General features: G+C 45.5%; 3 protein-coding genes across 4 annotated transcripts; 2 read left to right on the plus strand and 1 right to left on the minus strand.

Moving 5' to 3' along the window:
• Positions 1 to 255: 255 nt before the first annotated feature.
• Positions 256 to 8148, plus strand: LOC6607162 (bifunctional methylenetetrahydrofolate dehydrogenase/cyclohydrolase, mitochondrial). 2 transcript variants are annotated; one of them, XM_032723054.1, is made up of 3 exons: positions 256 to 428; positions 7001 to 7788; positions 7856 to 8148. In XM_032723054.1, the coding sequence occupies exons 1-3, from the start codon at positions 415 to 417 to the stop codon at positions 7981 to 7983; spliced, it is 930 nt and encodes a 309-aa protein (XP_032578945.1). In that variant the 5' UTR covers positions 256 to 414; the 3' UTR covers positions 7984 to 8148. The 2 variants fall into 2 exon arrangements, with proteins under 2 accessions (XP_032578945.1, XP_002031948.1); XM_002031912.2 differs by lacking the exon at positions 256 to 428 and adding an exon at positions 1444 to 1564.
• On the plus strand, positions 2838 to 6527 carry LOC6607161 (nuclear factor NF-kappa-B p110 subunit). The gene is made up of 2 exons (XM_002031911.2): positions 2838 to 4159; positions 4456 to 6527. The coding sequence occupies exons 1-2, from the start codon at positions 3248 to 3250 to the stop codon at positions 6454 to 6456; spliced, it is 2913 nt and encodes a 970-aa protein (XP_002031947.1). The 5' UTR covers positions 2838 to 3247; the 3' UTR covers positions 6457 to 6527.
• A 140-nt stretch (positions 8149 to 8288) lies between the features above and the next one.
• Positions 8289 to 10836, minus strand: LOC6607163 (parafibromin). Its single transcript, XM_002031913.2, has 5 exons — positions 10521 to 10836; positions 9302 to 10445; positions 8981 to 9143; positions 8772 to 8913; positions 8289 to 8709 (listed from the first exon to the last, which is right to left on the minus strand). The coding sequence occupies exons 1-5, from the start codon at positions 10649 to 10651 to the stop codon at positions 8673 to 8675; spliced, it is 1617 nt and encodes a 538-aa protein (XP_002031949.1). The 5' UTR covers positions 10652 to 10836; the 3' UTR covers positions 8289 to 8672.
• Positions 10837 to 11000: the final 164 nt, after the last annotated feature.

Genomic DNA, 11000 nt, shown 5'->3' on the forward strand with positions numbered 1-11000 from the left:
ACACTCAAACGTTAAACGTTGAATTTACAAAAGTATCAGATTATTAATTTTAGTTGTACGTGCGCAACAGTATCTTCGTTTTCTTTTATGTTATTGAGAAATATGCAATTTGTCTACCTTAGAAATATTTAAGATATTTAAGATTTCGAAATTTCGAACTCGAAAGGTACTAAAAAATACCCGTTTTTAGAGGCATAAAAAGGGCTGCAACGCGCTTCTTTTGAATATTCCAAAGCGACAAGTGTGAAATCAAGTTCTTTTATAGTTATATAATTGCCTTAAACAAAAAGGGCTTACAATATTTAACGAGCTTAAAAGTGTATCAGTGCAATAAACTCGAATACGATATTTATTATAATATTTAACAGATCTAACGTTTTCAGTTATCAAAAGAACTTTTAAACTATATTCAAAATGCGATTCACAAGGTAAGTTTTTCAAATGCGTACTTCGTTTCATCTCCATTATCCATCGAATACAGTATATTAATTATGACATGTGCTTCTCCCACATGAATTTTTTGTTCTTAATTATTGTTTTGAAAACTTGAGTTACAATTGAAATTAGCGGACAAAACATTTGCTTTCGGAAAACTTCGAAAATAGTTCAAAAGCTTAGAACAATTTTGAAAATCCTTGGGACACAAATTTTTAACAAGCAGAGAAAGTAAAATGCTCGTCGAAAATGTTCCACTTTTTAAATAAATAAGGTTGTTAAAGCATGATTTCCATTGGGCAGCCCACGGGGGTTATCTCCGTTCGAAAATAACATGTTTTTCAACCCAAAACATTGTTAATGACGCCTGCATTGTTTTTCCTCTGTCTAAAAACAAAAACGCCAGTTACCAGGCGTTTCCGAATCAATTCCATAACTTATGAAATAGGTAATGGGTGATCAGGGGGCAGAACTCAAAGGCTTATCAGTGGGAGACGTTGGTGGCCCCCTGTGAAGCAAATTGACGTCACCGGCCAACGCCATCTCATGTCATCTTTCAATCTCCGAGTGCAGTAATCGGAAATAAGATTTCGTCATCCGCCGCGTCGAAGAAAAACAATCTATTGAAAAATAACTCGTGTCGGAAATTTTAGAACAGCAAATATTCCCAAACAAAATCGTAATCATGTAAATGATAATAAAAGCAACAAATAAATATTTTTGAAGGCGAATTTTTTAACAATTTCGTATTGATAGAATAAAATATGTTCAGAGCAAGGCAAACATTGTCCTTTTTAGCAATTTTCGGCATGGTTTCAAACGCGAAATTCCATTTATGTACATACATATGCATTTTTTCCGTTTCAAGCAATATTTATTTGCGCACACAGTTCAATACTTTTATCGACAAGTGTTTAAAGCTTCTAAGTCGCGCTCGCTCGCACAAGCATTTGTAGTGCCCTGAAGCGAAAAGCTTTTATCCAAAATATATGTACAACACGTGCGGGGCTCATTTAGTGATCTGTTTCGTTCTATACAGTCCATCGGTATCCGACAATCAGTGCAGTTTGAATTTTCCAGCAGGAAAATTCCTCAATTCGCCAAAGCCAACAAAGGAAATTACAATAAGGTATGATTCTAGTCAAAATTGGCTAACAAAAATCCAAAAAAAAATATATGTATAATTGACCTTCAAAGAAATTTGAATAGGCGTTTGAATATACACGTTTGCTTTTATCAAGCCAAGAAAACGAATTTTCCTTTGTCCGCATAAAGACTAATTTTATAACCTGCCTATTAATAACTCTAGTCTAGACGCAGACTAGCGGTTGGAAAGTCAAGACCCCGATTTGTTTATGTTTTTCCTGCTAATTGATTATCAATATAAACAAAACTCATCGTCAACTGATAAGGTGTAAAAGTATTAACACACACACACCCACATACCTTGGCATGGTAACAAGAGGAAGAGAGGAAGAGAGGAAGATTCATTAACCCAATCAAAAAAGTGCAACGGGATCGTAAATACATACATATATACTCTAAGTGCAGCCTGGCAACAGATCAGCTGTTCCTGCATGTGTGTGTGCGGGTCTAGTGGGAGTGGAAACCGGCTGAATTGCAAATTAGTTCAGTGGCGCATGCTTATGTAGTTTTTTTTATCATTTCGCACAATTGTCTTAGGATAAAAGAACATTCCGGTGTTTTAAATTTTCAAACAATGTTGCGACGTTCTATAGGATCCATTTCGTTCTTGGCTTCCCGGAATTACGCCGGAAAGTCTAACTTCAGGTGTGTATGCTTATAAGAATTGGGTCCAAAATAAAACGTGATATCAAACCAAGAAAAACAAAACGTGCGCCAGAGATGAGTGCGTGAGGAAAGTTAGTTACAGGAAAAGCAAACGGAAATCGTAAAATTATATTATTAATAATACTAATATTTGGTACTTGCATTGTAAATAAATATTATTTTACGCCTGTTCTTATTATAAATTTGTATTAAAATTTACATTTATATAAATGTTGTGTTATTTATATTATTATTTTGTATTATATCACTCAAGACTTTTAGTCTAAATAGGTTAAAATTTATTTATAAAAATTAATCATTAAGCATAATGGGAGCTAACAATCGCTTACGCTTCCATCCCTAAAATTTGTAGAACATCTGATTGGGGCGTTGCCACCCAACTCGATTACCTGCCGGTGGCAGCTCGGCCTTGTTTGTATTTTAGTATGCGTGCGGTGTGTTGAAATCAAGTATTCAAATAAATGAATCTAGACCGTAGTTTCCGTGAAAAGCTAACCCGAAAGCTTGGCGCAAATAACTTAAACCTGTTATCAGGGCAGCGAGCGTTTTGCTCGCGACTCGTGAGCGTTTTTACTTGTGTTCGCCCAGTGCTTCGCTCATTTTCGTTCCAGCAGTGGCGCACTAAAGTTCCCCGATTCGCTGCGGTGATATTCCATAAATTTGCATATATGTATTAGTTGGGTGGAATACATATAAACAGTGTGTGATTTCGCTCTGTAAACAACACCCGCGAATCCAGAATTCCGTACATGCTTATAGTATAGCCGATCAAAAAAATCACACTGTGTGGTGCGCCTGAAAAACCCGTGAGTCATCGCGACGTGGCCGCCGCAGATAATTTCCCATCCGCCGAACATCGGGGAAGTACCTAAAACGAATGGTCAGCCATCGGCGGAGCTCGTTTCGATCATTAGCGTTCCGATAGGCGAAGGCAGCGGATCACTTTTGAGTTGTAAAGACGCAATTAAACAAAAATATTGGATAGATACGGACTTCGAACATGAATCAGTACTACGACCTAGACAAGGGTAAAAATGTGATGTTTATGAACGATGCATCCAGCACCAGCGGCTATAGCAGCGGTACATCTCCGCACTCCACCAACCAATCCTTTTCACCAGCCCACTCCCCGGAAACCATGGAACTGCAAACGGATTTCGCCAATCTTAATTTGCCCGGCGGCAATTCACCACATCAGCTGCCAATGGCGAATTCACCATACCAGCATCAGCTGTTGAACAACGGCGGAATTTCCCAATTGGATGCTACCAATTTCAATTTAATGAACTCCACTGGCGCTGGTGTCGGCGTTGCTAATGTAACCAATTTTGGCAACACGTACATGGATCACCAGTACTTTGTGCCCGCTCCAGCCACTGTGCCACCGGCCCAGAACTTTGGATACCATCAAAATGGCCTGGCATCTGGCGGCGATATCAAACACGTGCCGCAGCTGCGGATCGTTGAGCAACCGGTGGAGAAGTTCCGTTTTCGGTACAAGAGCGAGATGCATGGAACACATGGATCGCTTAATGGCGCCAACTCGAAGCGGACGCCCAAAACCTTCCCGGAGGTCACACTGTGCAACTACGATGGACCCGCCGTCATCCGGTGCAGTTTGTTCCAAACCAACTTGGACAGCCCACATTCCCATCAGCTGGTCGTGCGCAAGGACGAGCGGGATGTGTGCGATCCGCATGATTTGCACGTGTCCAAGGAGCGCGGCTATGTGGCACAGTTTATCAACATGGGTATCATACACACCGCCAAGAAGTACATATTCGAGGAGCTGTGCAAGAAGAAGCAGGATCGCCTGGTCTTTCAGATGAACCGTCGCGAGTTGTCCACCAAACAGCTACAGGAACTGCATCAGGAGACGGAGCGTGAGGCCAAGGACATGAACTTGAACCAGGTGGGTAAACCTGCGCGTAAACAATATCGAGTTGCTTGTTTCGGTGAGGTGAATATGCACGTTTGCATTTATTATTCACACGTTTAATTGCCCACTTTAGACTGCTTTAGTCATTTAATTATAGGTTCCATTTGCTGCCTTTTAATCTTTTTGGTTAAGCAGTCTGTAAAGTATCTATTCGTTTAGCTCAAATTTTATAAATTTCTCTAGTAAAATAACTGGGCAATATAATATCGAAGCAATTAACTTACTGAAAAGCAACAAACATCTTACCAAAAACGTAACACCAATTTTAGGTGCGGCTCTGCTTTGAGGCCTTTAAAATTGAGGACAACGGCGCATGGGTTCCACTTGCACCGCCTGTGTACAGCAATGCGATCAATAACCGCAAGTCAGCACAAACTGGAGAGCTGCGCATCGTCCGCCTGAGCAAGCCCACTGGCGGGGTGATGGGCAACGATGAGCTTATTCTACTCGTGGAAAAGGTCAGCAAGAAGAACATCAAGGTGCGGTTTTTCGAGGAGGATGAGGACGGGGAAACCGTGTGGGAGGCATACGCAAAGTTCCGCGAATCGGATGTACACCACCAATATGCCATTGTGTGCCAGACGCCTGCGTACAAAGATAAGGACGTGGACCGCGAGGTCAACGTGTACATCGAGCTCATTCGCCCCTCCGACGATGAGCGCTCATTCCCGGCGCTGCCCTTCCGCTACAAGCCACGGGACGTAATTGTGTCGAGGAAACGCCGACGCACCGGGACCTCTGCCAATAGCAGCAGTTCGGGGACAGTCAGCTCTAATAACTCGCTGGATCTGCCCAAAACGCTATGCTTGGCGCAGGCACCAAATGGCTTGCCAAACCTTTCGCAGCATGAACAGACTATAAGTCAGGAGTTCGGACGCGAAATGCATCTAGAGGATTTGATTCATTCCGAAAATTTCCGGAAATTTATCGGGAACAACTCTTCTGATATCGAGAAGTTGTGCCAGTTAGACATGGGAGTGTTGGAGCCCGATGGCCATGGTCGGGCGGAATCGGCATCGGGTCGAAATCTTACCAATAAATACTTGAATGACCTATTCAAAATCTACGAACAGGACCGCCGATCGCCAATGAAAAACTCGCAGCACCAAGTGGAGAAGTTATTTAACGATCATGCTCAGATGAACAATAATGACACGCTCCTGCACGAAGTGATCAGCCAGAAGAAGGACACCCTGAAGCTGGCCATCCAGACAATACAGGTGATGAACTACTTCAAACTGAGAGAGCTGGTCAACAGCGCTTTGAATGCGGACCGTGATAGTCCCCTGCATGTGGCGTGCCAGCAAGACCGAGCGCACTACATACGACCTTTGCTGGGTATGGGCTGCAATCCAAATCAGAAGAATAATGCCGGAAATACCCCACTGCATGTGGCCGTCAAGGAGGAGCACTTGAACTGCGTGGAAAGCTTCCTTAATGGAGTGCCAACCGTTAAATTGGACCTCTCGCTAACGAACGACGATGGTCTGACGCCTTTGCACATGGCCATTCGACAGAACAAGTACGATGTGGCCAAGAAACTGATCAGCCATGATCGGACCTCGATTAGCGTGGCCAACACATTGGATGGTAATAATGCACTCCACATGGCCGTTCTGGAGCAAAGTGTGGAGCTATTGGTGCTCATTCTGGATGCCCAAAATGAAAACCTTACCGACATCCTGCAGGCACAAAATGCAGCCGGCCATACTCCCTTGGAATTGGCCGAACTCAAGGCCAATGAGCGGGTGGTCCAGCTGCTGAGGAAGGTGTATTCGGAGAAGGGAGAACTGGCCATGACCTGGATTCCATGTAAGGTCAAGGAGGAGATCGATTCATCGTCGGACGAAAGTAGCGATGCTGGTCAGCTGGAGATCAAGTCCGAGGAGATGGACATCCAAACAGAGGACGAGGAGTCCGTGGAGTTGGACCTAAGTAGTGGTCGTCGAAGATGGAAAGAAGAATCCAGTAGAGACACCGAAATGGACAACAACAAATTGCAGCTGCTGCTTAAAAACAAATCCATTTACGACCAACTCTGTTCGCTGCTGAATCAGCCTTTGGGACAAGGGTCCGATCCCCAAGATCGGAAATGGATCCAACTAGCCCGCCAGACGCATCTAGAACAGTTCACATTTATGTGGCTGGGCGCGGAGGATCTGTTGGATCACGTTAAAAGAAAAGGCGCCTCTGTAGAGTTTGCCACATTTGCTCGTGCCCTGCAGGGAGTCGATCCCCAGGCTTACGCAGTTCTGGTTAACCCAACTTGATTATGTATTATTGAATGTTGATCAATAAAGTACATTAGTTTTACAAATACAATTCTCTTGTGCAATGAAAATATCTCGTTTATTTTCAAATATCAGAACATTAATACTAGCATTTATTAAGTTTACTTTATTATTCAATGGAATCTATTCTTTAGAATAGTTCTATAAACAATCTATACTTGATTCCTCGAACAATTACCATCCCTGCATGAGATCACGAGCTGAAGGGGATTCATCGATAGCTCGGGACGCAGCGATAAAAAGAACATTCTGAGAATGGGGAATCACCAAGAACATTTCCCATTGCCGCTCGCGCACTCCGCTTGGTAAACAAGTGGGTGAATCATACGATACACTTATGCGCCCAAGTGTGTGATCTGGGGGAATTACTGCAGCGCACCGGAGTGACAGGCGGGGATTTACCGGCGAGCCTTATCATGCCCGGTTTATGACCTTTCCTACTGTATTTTTCAAGATTATGGATTTGACTTAATAATGTTTTAAGGACATTATTCAATTCAATAATACTATGCTCGCATTCCAGCAACATGGCCCAAATCATCAATGGCAAGGCCATAGCCCAAGAGGTGCGCACCAAACTAGCACACGAGCTCAAGGAAATGGAGGCTGCTGGCTATCCGAAGCCCCACCTCACGGCCGTCATTGTGGGCGAGGATCCGGCTAGCGAGAAGTATGTGGCTAACAAGATGGTCGCCTGCCGGGAGGTGGGCATCTCCAGTGAGACCAAGAGGTTGCCCGCCTCCACCACGCAGGAGGAGCTGCTGCAACTGATTGCCGATCTGAACAAGGATCCCCAGGTGACGGGGATACTGGTGCAGTTGCCGGTGCCAGAGCACATCAACGAGCGCACCATCTGCAATGCCGTCGATGTGGACAAGGATGTGGATGGCTTCAATGAGGTCAACATCGGACGCACGGCCCTGGACATGGAGGCCAATATTCCGGCCACGCCGCTGGGAGTCAAGCGACTGTTGGAGCATATGAAAATCGAAACACTCGGTCGTAACGCCGTGGTGGTGGGACGCTCCAAGAATGTCAGTCTACCGATGGCCATCCTGCTGCACGCGGATGGCAAGTATGCCACCAAGGCAATGGATGCCACGGTGACCATCTGCCACAGGTATACACCGCCCAAGGAACTGGCTCGCCATTGCCGGCAGGCGGATATCATTGTGGTCGCAGTGGGCAAGCCGGGTTTGATCACCAAGGACATGGTTAAGCCCGGAGCCTGTGTCATCGATGTGGGCATCAACCGCATCAAGGACGAGAGCACTGGCCAGTTTAAGCTGGTCGGAGACGTGGACTTCGAAGGTGTGTGGCTGATCTCTTAAATCACTATATACCGATAAGATTGATACATTTCCTAATCACTTTGCAGAAGTTCGCCAGGTCGCCGGCCACATCACTCCTGTGCCCGGCGGAGTTGGTCCCATGACGGTGGCCATGCTGATGCACAACACGCTGAAGGCGGCCAGGAAGCAGTTTGACGATCGCAAGTCCTCCTGAAGATTCACCAGGAACTGTCACAGAGTAGTTCGTGCCTTGATGGCCGAGAAATAGTATTTTTATTTAATCCCTCAAACCTATATTAGATAGTAAAGTTACTGACCACAAGCTAACGTGACATAAACCTACATATTTCGCCATATAAACAGAAATAATGAAATACTACTATTTCGTTTGATTTATGACTTCAACGGCGGGAGGTATGAAAAAGTTCTAATCGTCTTGGATATGATAACTGAAAAGGTTATATAATTGAGAAAATATACTTCAATGATGTTGCCTTCTGTTTGAATAACCGAAACAAAATGGCTTCTAATTGTTTATTATCACTAAAAATACAAATTACATGCTCTCGGGTGTTTGTGTTTTATAGTTTACATTGTACAATTTGAACGAAAAACTTTACCTTAACTACTAACTGCGTATTTGGGCCTATTTGCACCATCGCAGGCCTGCGACTTATAATGCTGTTGCCAAAAGCGAGATGATCCCGGTCGGGATCTTATCGGAAACTCGGACTGGATCTGGCCAAATGCCCCAGATTCGGCTTGGTGTCTTCCCTACGCAAATTGGGCGCACACTGTAACCTACTATCTGTGTCCGGTGTATAATAATGGTAACTACTTGGGAGTGGGATTGAAAACGGCAGGTGTCGTGTTTCAGCTGAACGTTTAAGCATGCGGTGAGGGTTAATACCGCAGATCGGGCTTGTACTTGGCTATATATCTAAAAAGATTGCATTGTAAATCTTTTGTAACAAAATTATGGATTGTTATATAAGCACTTACTTGTCCAAAGTTTCCCAAAATTTGCTGAGCACTGCCCGATCCATATGCCGCTTGTTTTGCGATAGTCGCAGCAGCGTCACTGACCAGCGCTCCACGTTCGAGTCCAGTTTCATCTCGCTAAAGCACAAATGAAAAGCGCAAACTGCAGTAGGTAAGAAAATGAGACTTAGTGAATCAAATAGAGAGAGCTGGACATGATGTTAACTGACTCTTTGAGAATATATCGACGGGATTGCCTTCCCAAGGCCAGCCCTTGAACTGCCACTGGGGTCCCATAACGAAGACGGCCACCACCCGTTGCCACTCCTGTTGCGAGAGCTTGATGGGATTGTCTATCACCCGGTAAGACACAGTCTGATTGTTGCGTTTTCGCTATGTGTGAATAAAAGGGAAAATAAATTAGCACTGGTGCATGCCACTCTTATCTTTAATATTTTAATAGGAAATTGAATACATCTTCGGAAACAAATGCCATAAAACCTTTGGGTATATAAACCATTTGGAAGAGAATTCTTTACATTAAATCGCACCTGTAACAGCACTTCGCATTCGCGCTGGCAGCCCTGCAGCTTTTTGTCCGAGGTGGACATGAAGCGCAGTTCCTGCAGAATATCCTTCGCGTTGAGCATGGTAATGAGGCTTGTGTTGGCAGACGGTATGATGATAATGGGGGTGCGAGATGTTCGCTTCGATGGACCATTGGCGGGCAATTGCCGAGCTTGGGCCGCAGGTAGCAATTCCTTGGGCCGCCCGGCGGCTGCTCCCGCTATTACACCCGGTGCTCCCGGTAGGTTGTTAGCCTGCGCCTTACGCTGAGCCAGTGAGCCCTCCGTCACGGATTTCAGCGACATACCGTGGTATGTGCCGAGCGTGTCGATCTTAAAGCCCTCGGTCTCCTCCTTTTGCCGATTGAAGCGCTCCTGGTCGTAACGGTTGTATTGCGATAATTGCGGCTGTGGCTTGGCTATTCGCGCCGGCTCCGGCATCTTGATGGGATTGGGCACCTGTGGACGATTGCGTCCCTCCTCGCGCGCTTTTATGCCCTGCAGCATAGCAAAGATGTTTTTGGCAAAGATCTTGCCCGTGCTTTGCAGAATTGATGTTCGCGTGCGCCACTGCCGTTCTCTGCTAATAATGTCCTTCGTGGAGTCCACATCATAGTCCAGGATGGCACGCAAATCAGTGCCCATGGCCTCGTCATTGTCCGTCCTTTTAATGGTCGTTCGCTTGTTGGCGAGACGCTTTGCCTTGATGGCGGCGATCTTCTCAACGGACATCGTCTCGGACAGGGACTTGATGTTGTCCATGTTGACAGCGGTCTCCTTCTGGTTAACATCCCATCGGGCGGCCAGTTGCTCGCGCACCTTCTGCACTTGGGTCTCCTCGAAGCGGGCCTTCTTGGCAGCCACCTCAACGCTGGAAGGTTCACCCTCGGCGGCACGCTTCACCTGGGTGGGGATCTCCAGCGGGGCACTCTTGTCGATGCTGGCACACGTTGGCGTCTCGCCATTCAGATAGGCTAGGAGCTCTTTACGATCCGGCCGATTCACAGCGGGTATATCCTCGGCGGCGCATTGCCGCACATAGACCGAGTGCTGCAGCATCACATTCTTGAGCAGGTACAGCAGGCACTCCAGCGTGTAGTACTCACGTGGAGCGCCCTTCTTGCCGGATCTAAGCGACGGGAGAAAAGTGTAAGAGTTAGTGGCTAATGCTGGCAGTCCCAAAGGTCGTCCTCGCCGCACTTACCCATATTTGAGATAGTTGGTCTTCACGCTCTTCGGCCAGGAGAACTCGCCGAAGATAATCTGGCTGTCTCGCTCGACGATCTCCTTTTTGTTTATGTTGTACTGCCGAAGCAAACTGAGCGGATCTGCCATCTTTTAGCCGGTTTTTTGTGTGTTTTCGGGCGGCAGGCGTGGGTGGTTGGTGGCGCTCTAGACGGCGCGCGTCTGCTTCGCACTTTGTAATCCGCGAAAGATATATAAACAAGTTCAATTCTCGCTTTTTATGGCATATTTTCAGTTTTTTTGCCAGAGGTTGCGTGGAGTGTGACCGTAGGCGGGATAAAAAAATACCAAATATCATAGAGAGTGCATCGATTTTCATTTGGTATAAATCGATGAAGTTCCGCCTTCAAAAAATATCGCCTTAAGTCACGGCTTTTCGTATCCTGTGATTTGTTAACAATAAATCTTCTTGATGACAAGTTATACAACGACAACCCTT

This window comes from Drosophila sechellia, chromosome 3R (assembly GCF_004382195.2).
Source record: "Drosophila sechellia strain sech25 chromosome 3R, ASM438219v1, whole genome shotgun sequence".
Classification (NCBI taxonomy): Eukaryota; Metazoa; Arthropoda; class Insecta; order Diptera; family Drosophilidae; genus Drosophila; species Drosophila sechellia.